At 37.8% G+C, this 14,851-nt stretch overlaps 1 protein-coding gene across 2 annotated transcripts in view; it reads right to left on the bottom strand.

Moving 5' to 3' along the window:
• PIK3C2G (phosphatidylinositol-4-phosphate 3-kinase catalytic subunit type 2 gamma) overlaps positions 1-14,851 on the bottom strand; it is a 213,511-nt gene that overhangs the window by 30,492 nt on the left and 168,168 nt on the right. For both annotated transcript variants that reach the window (XM_040564008.1, XM_040564015.1), the window contains exons 29-30: positions 10,384-10,486; positions 1,858-1,933 (exon numbers count right to left, since the gene is read on the bottom strand). In XM_040564008.1, the coding sequence (XP_040419942.1) occupies positions 1,858-1,933; positions 10,384-10,486 (179 nt within the window). The remainder of the gene's footprint in view (positions 1-1,857; positions 1,934-10,383; positions 10,487-14,851) is intronic.

Raw genomic sequence — 14,851 nt, 5'->3', positions numbered from 1 at the left:
CCTCACCAACCAGAAGTGGTGGCATACTCAAAGCAACTCAGTCCATAATTCTTGATCTCTGTTTTTACGGTGTCTAAACTCATTGTGTCCTGGTGTGGACCTTGGATCTACTGGTATCCTATTAATAAATGTCAGCAACCAATTTCTAGGCCAAAGGGGGATTTTAATATATATATATGTATAGGTATATATTTCTGTTAAACAATGGTTTTGTCCTGGGCCTAGAATGAATGAGTCCAGACTTTAAAAGGCAGAGTTCCTGAGCAGGAAAATGATACCCTCTGTAACTACATTACATTAATCTCTCCTGACCAGGTTGTGACCTTTATGTAATGGGACCACTGAGTTCACAGTGAACCAGCAGATTGGGTTTTCTGTCAACGTAGCTTTCATCAAATACCCACTAAACACATTCTTACCTTTCTTTCTTTCATCCTGTTCTCTGATTTTGAAGTAATTGACAACAAACTTAAGGACTCACCCTTCAGATTATATTGGTTGAGGACACCACTGTAGGACTAATTTATTTTGCAACTTTGTTACAGTTCAGTTCATGCTTTGCACAAGATATTTACACCCGGATTCTCTGTAATAACTAGGCACCTAAATCTAATTGAAATGTCAAAATCCCTCTAAAGACCTCAGACTTAAACTGCCTCATGCCTCAGCTCACTCTCACGTCTGCAACATCGGTTAGAGAGTCTATAGAGAGCAGTAGCCCATGGACCCAGATACATGTCACGTTTGTACTCTAGGTTGGATTTTCAGTGGTAAGATTCAGTTTTGAATATTTCAAACACCTAGGCCATTTCTGCATTATCCTCTCATTCTTTTGTACAAGTTAGAGCAACCATTAGTAATTTCCAATATTCATAATGGATTTAATATGATAATGGCAACCCTAATCAAATAAACTACACTGGGGGAGTTCTTCCAAAGGCTGAGAAGACAGAATGGGATTTATTTTGTTCTGATGAATTTTTTAAAAATGGTCACAGCAAAAGAGATAATAAAGCCCCTGTCTGCAGAGAGAAGAAATTAACATAATGGACATGCAAATTAAATATGCTGAGCTATTCCACATTTCAGAAAGGAGTGCGAGAACTGGTCATCTTGGAAACTTTCTGTCACTTGGAGCAAAAAACAATTGTTTTGGTGCAGGGTGCAGCTGCAGGCTTCTTTATGAGATTTTATTTTGCCTAAAAATTGACTATTGAAGTTTATTTTCAGTGTAGAACTAGTGCAGTGGAAGATAAGAAACATCCATGGTTTACATTATATGGTTTACGCTTTGGCTCTTAATTCTGTAATGCCAGAGATTAGATTAAATTAGGTGCTGCACAGAAGAGGAAAATGGTTAAGTGTTTACATAGGCTAAGGGAACAAAGCGGAATGTCATTTAGTAAGAAGTGAATTACCACTACCATTAATAATGTATGCCTAGGCATTAGCATAATGTTCTGTTATTTACCTGCTCCACTCATTGTAAAAATGACTGAAGTCATCCCTAATTTTCTTTTCCTGTCCAAGTATACATTGTTCTTTGTTATGACTTTTCTTTTCCCTCTAGATTCTTCTCTGAAAATTGTTTTGTAGAACAAGAAACATGCCACAGTTTGTCTAAATAAACTTTTACTTTGCATATAGGTATGTTTATTCAAAAAGAAGTGAAGCAAGGCTGAGAAGCATATGCCAAACTGAAAGCAAGCTACAGGTCACATTACTAAAACATTTCTAGAGACCTTGAGAAGTCAGGAAGCATTTGTTGGTTATCTATAGATAAAAAAAAAATAAAAAAAAAATCCACAATAAATACTTTATTCACCTAAGAATAAAGAAGATTGGTAATTCACATACCCAAGGTCACAGATGATGATGTTTCTTTGAAGGTTTTTTTGGTCCAATTCAAGAAGAAGCTGAGTACAAGCTCATTCTGAAAGAAAATAAAAATACTTTAGGGAATATCACATGTGCTCTGTTCCTTGAATAAGTTCTCTCAGAGCAGATTGCTGGTAGGCTTTTGATGCGTATATTGGAGTCAGCAATGAAGGACAGCCTTTCCACTCTGGTCATGGGCGAGAACCCCATGGAATGATTTCTATGCAGGCACTGGGAAGACAGTGGTGCCCCTTACCACTGGCTCAGGGAGGCTGCATGGATGCTTACCTCACCCCTTTCTTTCAACACCCATCCAAACAGCAACGTGAAGTATAGGCCATATTTGCATTCTTACTGGATCTCAGTATCTCCAATATACACATTAGCAGCTGCAACTACATTTACAGTGCAGCACATCTATGAAACAAATGCAGGATAACATCTTTCCTGAGTATTGTGCAGTCAGCGTGAAATTTGTCCTTGGCAGTGGACCAGCCCCAAGCATCTGACCTGACCTGTGCCCCACCCTCAGGCTTAGATATTGCGCATACCTCACTTGGAGGCTTAATGGACACTCACACCGAAAAGGTCCATACAGGGTTAACTCCTACCAGAAATAGTCATATTTTACCAGCCTGTTTCAAAGAGTAAGCCACCTTACACACTGCCCTGTCACTTTGTTTTTTATATACTGCCCTGTACTGCTCTAGTGAACATATATAACAGGTAGTTACACTCAGCTTTAGAGAATTAAACCAATAAACCAAATCCCCAGATTTGAGTATTGTGCAAGGCAATAAAAATATGAATTCTAAAATGAACTCTTATGATTCTGAATCAAAGGTGGACAGTAATTACATTTTATTACCTTTTACATAAAGTTATATTTCAGAATGGCCATTCTTTAAGACTGTAAGAAATTGCTACATTCATACTGATGCCGCTTGGACTGATGCTGTAACAAATGGGCTTAACAAGAGACTTTTCAGATTCTAGCATTAAAAATGCCACCATTGTTTTTTGTTTGTTTGTTTGTTTTTTGTTTTTCCAGGCCATGGAAAATAATGTGCCTCTTATCAACAAGATGTATTTCATGTATCTTTTGTCTTGTTTCAATTTGAGAAGATGTGGCGTGATTTGTGAAAGGAAAGAAGCAAAAGTAAGAGTTTAGTGACAAATGCAGCTAGTGAGGAGTTACTGTAAGTTCAGCAAACAGAAGAATAAGCTGTATATGTGGCATGGAGATAAAATTTAGCAATCTGGATTTATTTTAGCAGTTGTCTTTTATTTTTCATTCCACTGCTTGGGATTTTTTCTCCCACATTGACACTTGCTTTAAAACAATTCAGAAAAAAAGATAAACCAACATTTTTTTTCTTTGAATTGAATGACAAATAATTAAGCTTTTATCAATGGATTGCCAATATACCTGTCCATTCTGAGCATAAGTAATTATTTTCTCATCTCATGAGGATAGGTTACAGTGGAAAGCCCATACACCTGCTTCAGCTTTTAACAGCTTTAAACAACCAAGTTACTTCCTGTAGGACCTCCATTTGCTCTTCCAGCACAAGTCCCAAGGGTAGGAAATCTCAAGTGTTGAAAGAATGTATTTTTTTGGCAGTTCAGCCATTATTTGACAGCATGAAAATAATCAAAGAAACTTAGGTAGCCCTTTGAGTTGAAAGATCTTGAGAGAAGTGGGCAGGATGTGGAAGGAAGGATACACTAACTGACTTGAAAGAGAAATAGAAAAATTCCACACTGAGCAGCCTCGTGTTCTGCTTCCTCTCTGCTTACTCTTTCAGCAATCTGAAAATAGATATAATAGTGAACAGCGAGGTTTGCAAACAGGAGATGGGAAGATTTTTTTTTCAGGAGAGAGTTCCAAATTCTCTTCCTAGAGGAAAGAACACTGAAAAAAAAATGTCATTTGGTTTAAAAACACAAGCAGAATCAGTGCAGATCATACACTAGGCATGAACATAACGGGCACGTACATTGTTAGTGCCACAGCACTAATTTCAAAGTATTCCCTGTCTGTGTGTCCATTGTATTCAATTGGTATTGAAGCATGTGGGCAAGCAGCAAGGCCAACGTTGGTAAATAGAAAGAAAAAACAGGCCAGGTTGCAGGGGCAGATTTAGCAGTCTATCAAGGGCAAAATGCTTCAAAAACAATGGAGGTGCTCTCTTACAGGTTTGCTTCAATAGGCATTTTGTACACTGCTATGTACAAGACAGCAGTTTCTCCCTGAACTGTGCTAATCTACCTACTGCAGGATACCACCATTTAGATTTCCATCAGCAAAGTATATAAGTACCTTCTTAAGTTCACCCTTCATCAGCAGATCACCAAAACACATGCTGAACTTTCAGGTGATTCCTAAATGCCATTGAAGTTAATGGGACTTCAATCAATTGGACACCAGTCCAGGACTGAAGCACGTGCTTAGAGTTAAGCATACATCTAATTACATCGCTAAGCAGAACCAGGCACTTCAGAGCCTGGAATGCATGTATGGTCAAATGCAAACCATATTTAGGTGGACAGAGTCTACTTCTGAACAAGCAATCTTTGTTACAAAGACATGCGATCATAGCTGGGAATCTTAAGATCCTGTGACTGTCTTGGCAGATGGGCAGGGACTGAAGATGACCACAAGAACTCACCTACCATTTTTTCCCTTAAGTTATTGTCTTTAAAACAGTAAATGGAAATTCCATAAGGTAACAGTCATTTGGGGATTTTTAGGAAAGCCTCCTACCAGTTCTCTAACCATTCTTACCTAATTACATAACAATTTAAAAGGTAATGTTGGTATTTTTCCAGGTCACTCAAAAACATTAATCTTTTGGGGAGCAGCCAGGTACGTATAGGTGCATCAGTGCTGGTCTGGTTTGAACTCTTGTGTGACCTTTATTCAGACTGTATCTCAAAAGAGATGAATTCCACCTTCACTTACACTAGGATACAGCTGAAATAAGCAATTTCAATAGCATCAGGGGAACTAGCACAGCCCTGCACCACTGTAGCACGGTAGAATTTGTCATTGCTTTCCATTAGAGCTTAACTAGAAAAGCACTCTGCTGTTAGTGAAACACAGCCAGATTTCAAGCCAGATTAAATTTCAGAAAGAAAGAAAGAAAGAAAGAAAGAAAAAGAAAGAAAGAAAGAAAGAAAGAAAGAAAGAAAGAAAGAAAGAAAGAAAGAAAGAAAGAAAAAGAAAGAAAGAAAGAAAAAGAGCAGTCTCTGCTTTGCTTTCAGCACTCTTTTCAGCTGTGTTAGAGTAGATTTGGGGTCAGAGAACACCTAAGCACCTGTTATACTTAACCACGATGGAGAAGCAGCAGGAAAGAAAGAAAACAGAAAAAGATGACCTTGTTGCAGATATTATAACTTCAGGAAAGGACAGAGGAAAAGAGAGGACTTTGAACCCTCCCCATTTGGGCTCTGCTTGATATCTGCCTGTAGGAGTACAGGAGTGGTGGGAGTTTAAGGGACCCACATAACTTAGGTATGCTTTGTACCGTTGTGTTATATAACTCCATATGGGCACTGCCAGAGATATTTTCTCAGCTCTGTAAATGTCAAGTAGCTCCAGTGAATAAAATACAAATGAAATATGGTAAGCTCTTATCAAACTTTGTTACTTCTACAGTGCAAACCATTAGTCACTCTAGAACCACAGTGTGCCTGTTTTTCACTGTATGTTTGAAAATGAGTGAAAGTAATCTACAACCATTTCCATTTACGTCCTCTTTAAAGCCATTTCACACAGCCTTCAAGTCAACATAAAGCTTTTTATAGAATCTATCCATACCTGATACACTGTCACTGTTTGCTTACCTGATTGCACTTGGTTTATCTCTGCCCCCTAAATTTTTAGATAATTTGGAAAATTAAAGAGAAAATTTTTATAGAGACAAAACCCAATGCAGCACCTCATTTCTTCATACTAATTAAGTTACTGTGCACCTACACTTATGTTTTTTTTTTCCCACCAACACCAAATGTGATAAACATCTCCTCTCAAACTTCCCTACCCACCACACTCACAAAACCAACCTATGTGAAAGATAAGGGATGAATAACATAAGTTTGTTTAAGGTATAACCTTAACTACATAGTAGTTTTGCAAGATCAGTATGTACATCTAGTGTCTGAGCTATGCTATCAATAACAATATGTACAAATTAAATGCCACTTCTTTAAATGATGAGAGATGGGGAAATTATCCATAGAAAGTTATTAGCTGGCCATTGGTACCAAATACACAGCACAGCTACATCATACATTGCTTTAGATTCAGTTTTATATTTGTATTTGTAATGCCCAAGCCAGGTGCAAGTTGTCCTTTAAAGATAAGCAAGAAAACCTTCAGCTTAGTCAATATCTAAAATGCTGCTAAATGTCAGCAGGGCCAAGAGCAGACTCAATTAACAGAGCCTTACCTTGCTTTTGTGTTCACAGGGAGTGTGCAACCTCCTACAATACTACTGAAAAATGACAAGCCACTAGGGCAGTCCTAATTTATATTTGTTGAGATTTGGGCTGCAATCTCCATTCAGCCCATCACTCAGTTGGAGTTAAGAGTGAAATAGAGAAAATTGTAATAGTAGGTGGCAGCAGCTGCCTTTTGTCATAGATTTGATTTATACTGCAACAGTGTATATTTTTGTCCTCCCCCGTGTTACCAACCATCCAATTATTGTTCCTTGATGTTTCACCTATTATTTGTGGCAACAATTGGCTATTTTGCCATTTAAAGAAGCAAAACTCCATGAGTCTAAACATTGTTGAATATGTAGCCTTGCTTAGCGTGATCTAGAAGACTCAAACATATCAGCGCATGCAGCTGATCAGTCAGTCAGCAACAGTGCAGCTGGCACAGAACTAAATATTTCTATGATGTGATCACACATATTGCCATTGATTTGAGGGGAGTAGAATGGAACTGAAAAAGATGCTGAAACACATTTTTGATCATGTCCCAAATGACTCAATATGAAAATCTACTTCTGCATTTTAGTAGTTGATGTTATGAATATAGCTTGTTGTTCATGTATATAGTCTGGTGGAGTAGTTACTTATAAATGAGTGTTAACCTGAATTAAAAAAAAAAAAAAAAAAAAAAAAAAAAAAAAAAAAAACTCCTATTCCAGGCAACTCTTAAAAAAATGTCTAAAAGAAAATCAGTGAATGAGGTTTATGCTCAAAGTAAGCCATAGGCTTAAAAAACTTTGAAGAGAAATGGGAATAAACACATTTAAGCATTTAAAATAGCCCAACAGCAAATGTCTCCATCAACAGATTTTTCAGCACAGATCCAATAAGGATCTGATACTAAAATTCAGAGATAGAAGAAGGTGGTTTGATGTTTCTGTTCTTTAAAGAAGAGTTTAAAGAAATACTTAATTCCATTTGAGCTACAGTACAAATGAGAAGACAGCTATTTCCCACATCCCTTCCTTCGTTCAAACCATTTAGCAGAAAAGGTCAGTGACATTTTGACCTACTCTTAATCATAACACAATTTTCATAATCAGAACTTAGTCTGGACTGAAAAGCATGCACTTAAGGCATGACTGAGGAACAAATTTGGATATAATCCAATTCACTTTTTATTTCTAGGGTTTTTAATTACTTAGCTGATAGAACCAAGCATGCAGTTGGTCCTGTGTGGACTTGACTAAACTCTCCAGTGCTGAAAAAAAGGTGGTCAGTGGTGTCCAGTCAATCAAGGTAATGTGTTTACAGTGATAGCAAGGGTATTTAATTATGAAATAAAAACTCTTTCCCTTCTTGGCTTAGTATCATCTCAAACAATGCTCCAGGATACCATAGAGCTAAAATACAGCACAGAAAAATGGTTGTGTCAAGAACATACAAGGATCCCTGTTCTACAGGCATCTAATCTTACACAATTTCTTCTCAAATTTCAGAATGAATTACTTGGTCCTACATAGTTTTACTCTTTCATAGGAATGACAGTTTGGTAAAGCTTGAGAGCAGACATCTCCCTAAATGGTTTTGGTCAGGCTTTCTAGCAATTTGAGAAAAAGGATAAATTTGACTGTAAAGTGGTCCTATGCATGTAAAAAGACAGAATAATTGTGTTTATTTTTATCAAGAAAGCCTCCTAACTTGGCTTTCTGCTCAGAGTAAAATCAAGAAGACACTATGACACTTTTGAAAGAGTCATACCAAAAGGAAAAAGTGAAAAAGAAGCCTTCAGCTGGGAGTACAAAGGAAATTACCCACTGACTGGTCTCCTTGTTCTAAGTGGGTAAGAATACATCAGTGTTTTCTAAATTTCTTACATCTCCCAGCAGCGGAAGCATATTGAAGTAACAATAATTATTCAATGTTTATAGAGTATCAATAATTTTAAAGGTTATCACCGAGAATTGCAAGTTAGATGCATGAGGGTTAGCAAGATGATTTCCAGCATGCAACAGCACTTTACAGTTGGAAACAATCTGCTCATTACTCCATTTTACTATCATGCCCCCTCCAAGTCCTGCACACCAGCAGCTGTATGACTTTTTTAAGCAAGTAATTGTTTTATCTTCCTCATGGTTTACCAGTACAGGCTGTACCAGACTTGAATGGTTTTTAGCAGCTGAACAGTCCAGCATGTCTGTATACCCCCACTGGACCAGTTTAGAGACACACCAGCATATGTTCTCAAACAGATATGCTCACATTTCCCTACAAATACCCTATTCATCATTGTGTCCTAGTGTCTCAGCAGCAACACTGGGAGAACTTATCCATCTCCACAGGTGTGCACTGCAGGACCATAAAGGGAGGAGGCAAGGAATTAGGAAGCCCATTGCAAGGCAGCATGCTCAGGCTGATTATTAGACTGTTCACAGACCATAGAGCAGGAGGGAGAGGAGAGCTTCTGTGTGTGGTTAGAAAGTGTTTTTACTACCATCCCAGGACTTTAAACAGTCTGATTTTTCAACCGTAGATTAGACTTCAACACAGCAGTGCTTGGCCCAAATTGAAAATTCATGTACCTTACAGCAGCCCAGAGAACAGCAGAAGATAGAGAGCTCTCCATTTCTAGGTCACTGGCTAATATCAGTTTTTCTTCCACTGTGACCAAAAGGTGCTAATGTAAAACAAACCCACGACTCTACCTTGAGTGACAGAGTTTACACAACAATTCACCTCAACCTGTAGAGTTTATTTGGTAAGGTCAGTCAGGAGAGCCAAGCACAAGTCAGCTGTCCATGTTAAATTAAGTGCAACTCTGTGACACACATATAATCTATCACTGGAAATCTCAATTTCAACTTGGCACATAATTTTTATTAATTGTAATAAGCAAACTCCTGTTTGGTTTACATATGGACAATTTTCTCTTTAATCTTTACTATGTAATCACAGCTGGGAAAGTTATAAAGGTAGGCAGTAAACATTTTTCTCCTCTTGCAAGATGTTTGAAATTTTGAAGAAAAAATATCCCATCATATCCCTCTTTTGGCACCCTAGACTGTTGACATTATTAAACCAAACCAGCTTGAGTTTGTGCTATAGCCCTGAGGCAATGGGACAAGACAAGGCCCATCTGGCAGAAGCCCAGGCTCTGCTAAAGAATGTGCTACCAGTGAAATAGCAGAAACAATGTAGGAGATCACACCCCAGCTCCCTTGAATTTATTAGACTCCACATAACCATAGGGTCCAATCTTTCCTGTCCATCCAACAGCTTTCCTGTCTATTGCTGCTCACAGGAAGACACTTCTTTTTCTCAGACCCAGTAATTGACCATTCAACTTCTGAAGTTATGCAGCATAATTTAACACACTCCCAGGATGCAAAAGACTTCCTAGATGTCCTTGGCCCGGTGTTTCACAATGTTGAGGTGCATAAGGCTTTGTCCTGGGCCAGACAGTGAAGAGTCAGTTTTTGTTACTATTGTGACTGTCCATTTGGAAATAGGAGGAAAACATAAAATCTTAGAAAACAATGATGAATAAAAAGCTGCCAATTTGAATGGACACAATGTATCACTCTGATAATGAAATATTCTGATTTTGCTTTGTTTGCAAAAGTTTCTTCTACACATTACTTAAAGTTTGAAATGAAGAGGTAGCTCTATGCTGAAAGAATGGAACTTTTCATTTAAAAACTGTCAAAATCAGACTTTTCAATATTTCAAAATTTACTCCTTTTTTTAGACATTACATTTCTCAGAACCCACTCCTTATTGTCAAAAATACAGTGAATCACTACTTTTGGATGGCAGCAAAGGAAGAGAAGTTATTTTGAAAAACACCCTGCCAGGTCTAATAAACTATTTTTCAGTCATTCTTGTCTTTGTCTCAAGCTCTGATGAATGCTACAATGGATCCATCTTAAAATGGGTGCATCAGAAGTGTCATTTATGGCATTTAGTTTTTCAAACGAGGCAGTGGAAAGCTTCCTGATTCTTTTGGTACTATGCTACTAAAAGTCATGTGCAAATAAAATAAATACTGGAAGTGCTCACATTTGCCAGTTTGATGGGTCCACTTAATAGCTGCTTCAGATAGAGATTCAAATCCTTCACTCTTTTATGTTCAAGATCTGCAAAAGGCCATGAGTGGGGAAACCTGCAAGAGAAGAGTATTTGTGATTATTACTCTTGTACTGTATTTGCTGAAAACATTTCCAGCTCTACTTAACAGAACAACATTAACTCTTTCTAAGATGTTTTGCTGGCAGGTGAAGGGATGGGTAGTTTACATAGGATTGTTTACTCTCTGCTTCTGGTTCTTTTCTGATAATAATTTGCTAATATTCTGTTTCATACAGAATTCCCTTTTTTTCTGTCTAAAGCATTACATTTATTTTACATACACACACACACATATACATATATACACATTAAAAACCTTAAAAGGCACTTACATGCATTTTAGGGTATCTAAATACCTCTAAAAATTGGTCCTTTATGACTGTAGGAAAACATTACTCTCTCCATTTTTTTTGCATAGTGCATAGCACAACAGATCTGATCTCAGACCAAGGCTCGTACTACACAAAGCCTTGCCATACAATAATGAATGCCAAAGCCTTACAGCAACAATGTGACATTTTATGAATATACCAATGTGGTTTGTTTTTTTTTTTTTTTTTTTAACCTTGGCTATTTAGAGTGTAGATAAATTTTTCAGACCAGGTCCCTGATCCTGAATGCAATTTCAGGCACTACTATAATAAAAATAATATATGAAAAAAAACTATCATCACAATTAGAAAATCAATCCCAACAAAAGCAATAACAACAATAATAGCAATGTTCTGTATAATTTTTATTAAGATGAATTTCACTTACTAAATAAACCATGTAGGCACAGGATGGTTTTATATCAATTTTCAAATGCTATGGTGAATTAAAATGTCAAAACCTGACATTTTTTTTCACTTGAATCATCTTTGTGTTTTAGATATAACATGTTAGATCAGTCAAAAAGTGAGATTTTTAACAATACACATAATCAATTTACATTAACTTTGCCCTGACAAGGACTCTTTCTGTCAGGTTGAAGGATCATTAGAAAAGCTACCTATGCTGAATTGCATATAATGGGTTTTATGATATAGATTACTAATATTGGGATTGCTAAACTAATATTATACTTTATGTCCACTGATCTATGTAATACAGAATAGCAGAAATATTGATCTGGTCATATTTCATGTTACATCACCACTGCAAACACTTAACCACGTATTGTTTACAAACCTCTTTTTCCTGATACAACCTGGTTTATCCAGCAGACCTGAAGAGATATCTTAAGGCTTCAGACAGATGACTAAAGAGCCAGCTAGCAGCAAAATACACTGAAAATAGACATTTGCCCAGCCTTTTGAAAGACAGCTGGTCAGATCCTACTTTGAATAGGTTTTCCCCAATTCCACAGCTCAGTGATAAGATGTCATCAGCTTTTCAAAAGCCAGCCAAATAGCAACACATGGAGCAGTGGATTCCCATCCCCAGAGAGGAACACTGGCCACCATTGCAAACCACCCAGCTGTAAAAATGGCACAGCAGCCTCACCTAGTGAAGATAAAATGACCAAAGACAATTAAGCCACAGTTTTTTGTTACCAAGAGATTCAAGGTAATTAGATTTCATGAATTGTAATTAGATCTGTTGAGTGATTTTTTTTTTTTTTTTTTTTTCTTGCTTGTTTTGTAGCAGAAGGCCTTTTATGAAGAGAATACTGATTAATAAGGATATTGCAATTCTTTACAAGAGGACAGGTCTTTAGCTATCTTGTGTAATACTTCTGAGGAAGAACTTAACAGTGGTATAACTTAGTCTGCAATTAAAATGGCAAAGGGCCAGGATGATAGCAGCATAGCCTTTTGATTATTTTTGCCTGTATCATGGAAAGATCAGGGCTCAGTTAGGCACTGTAAAAATGAACAGTGAGAGGCAATTCTTGCCTGAAGAAATTATAGTAGTAGGGGATGTGACATGACCCAGAATCATGACATATATGAGCTGTACACATAAAATTAGAACCCAGGTCATTTGACATATATAGACAGGCTGTGAATGTTTTGGGCTTCTCTAGGGCACAAAAGGGACTTCTTTCAAGAGATGGTGGGGAGGATCTGTTTGGAAACAGCACAAAATAAATGAGGCTGCATAACACAAAGAGAGGACTCTGAAAAATGTTGGCCCTCAGAAGATGCATCCTAAGCACAGTGGCCAAACTGAGGACAGATACATGCATTATCTTTAACTTCAGAGACAGCTGATTGATGGCACCCATAACTCTCTGCTGCAGTGAAGGACAATATGAACCTTGTAGTAGAACTGAACAGTTCTTTAAAGTGACTTCATGCTTTTGCTGAATTGTGCCTGTGGCTGAAATGGACTTTGCACTTGTGAACATGCTTGTGTTAGAAAAGGTTAAGCTTCCAAGTTGATTTTGAGCTTTACATCTAGTTTAAAGAGTTCAGAAAAATATAAAGCTGAGCCATTTACAGACATCCTGGGTACCAGATCCCATTTCCTACCAATTAGTTTGAAGAACATTTCCATGTATAAACTATGTCATTTAAACGTTTTTTTGAGTGAAAAGACTTTTGGTTAAAAAACAAACAAACAAACAAAACACAACAACAAACAACAACAACTAAAAACAACAACAAACCAACAAACCAACCACAGTTAATACTTTGTCTAAAACCAAATAAGAGAGAAGATGCCAGAGTGCAAGGGCTTGTTTGGGGAAGCTGTGCTTTGAATTATAACTATGGGATGAAAGTTTACATGCAATAGCAAAATTTTACATGCTGAGAACTCTGAGCTTCTGCCTTTACTTTCTTGTGACAACAATATGAAGCAAGGTTTTTGCCTTCCTTTGATATTTCTGGTATTGGCCAGTGCTAGGGGCCTGCATCACACAGACTAATGGTCTGATATGGTATAGCGGTTCCAATGAGAACTTCATATATAGAAATAGCTTAGTTTTTACTCTCTGGGCTGTACTAGAAGCCTCCAAATGACAAAGCTACATCAAAATTAAAAAAAAAATCAAGATGTTAGCATATGAACATTCATATAAAGAAACATCATAAAATGAATGACTTTAACACAGTCTTGGGGAAAGATCATAGAGTGACAGGTTACTGCTGGGACAGAATTTTGGCAGTAAAGTTCTGAAGCTCTTAGAAACCCTCAGTATATGTAGATTAACCTTCCGTGAGTCCTGGAACTCTCATTTGCATTAAAAAATGTAAATGAAATGCAAATGAAAGCTGCCTGGCGGAGAAGGACCTGGGAACACTGGTTGATAGGCAGCTGAATATGAGCCAGCAGTGTGCTCAGGTGGCCAAGAAGGCCAACAGCATCCTGGCTTGTATAAGAAGCAGTGTGGCCAGCAGGTCTAAGGAGGTGATTGTCCCCCTGTACTCGGCTCTGGTGAGGCCGCACCTTGAGTACTGTGTTCAGTTTTGGGCCCCTCGCTACAAGAAGGACATGGAGGTGCTCGAGAGAGTCCAGAGAAGGGCAACAAAGCTGGTGAGGGGTCTGGAGAACAAGTCTTACGAGGAGCGGCTGAGGGAGCTGGGGTTGTTTAGCCTGGAGAAGAGGAGGCTCAGGGGAGACCTCATCGCTCTCTATAGGTACCTTAAACGAGGCTGTAGAGAGGTGGGGGTTGGTCTATTCTCCCATGTGCCTGGTGACAGGACGAGGGGGAATGGGCTAAAGTTGCACCAGGGGAGGTTTAGGTTGGATATTAGGAAGAACTTCTTTACCGAAAGGGTTGTTAGGCATTGGAATGGGCTGCCCAGGGAGGTGGTTGAGTCGCCATCCCTGGAGGTCTTTAAAAGACGTTTAGATGTAGCCCTTAGTGATATGGTTTAGTGGAGGACTTGTTAGTGTTAGGGCAGAGGTTGGACTAGATGATCTTGGAGGTCTCTTCCAACCTAGACGATTCTGTGATTCTGTGAAATATTATAAGTGATTTTAATAAAGGTAGATTTAATGAAAAATAGCTAGTGCGGTTTTTGAAATTCACTACAGGATTTCTGAGGTCTGTGCACTTCTAGAAAGGAATATATTTTCCTTCAAGGGAATGTCTTCACTGAAAAAAAAAAAAAGAAAAAGAAAAAAGAAAGGAACCAAAACAAACAAAACAAGTCATAAACAGCTACTTGAATAATTTATTCTGCAAACTAATAGTTTGCATGCAAAATGCTCCAAATCAAGACCATGATTCAAGCACTTTAGGTGTTCAGTGAAATTCCAATTCTGACCAACTGTTGCAACAAGCTCATGTGGATAGTCATAATGAGTCAAACTGGAACCAAACTCCCTCAGTTATGGGAAAGATTCTCTAGAATTAACCAATCAAAGCCATTTAACTGAATAAATCTCACAAACTCAAGGAAATACCAAATTAGGCTGAAATGCATTGAATTTATTTTGTAAGTCAAGATCACGTTGATTACAGCTA

The sequence above is a fragment of the Cygnus olor genome, chromosome 1 (genome assembly GCF_009769625.2).
Source record: "Cygnus olor isolate bCygOlo1 chromosome 1, bCygOlo1.pri.v2, whole genome shotgun sequence".
Lineage (NCBI taxonomy): Eukaryota > Metazoa > Chordata > Aves > Anseriformes > Anatidae > Cygnus > Cygnus olor.
This window is presented reverse-complemented; position numbering and strand designations above follow the sequence as displayed.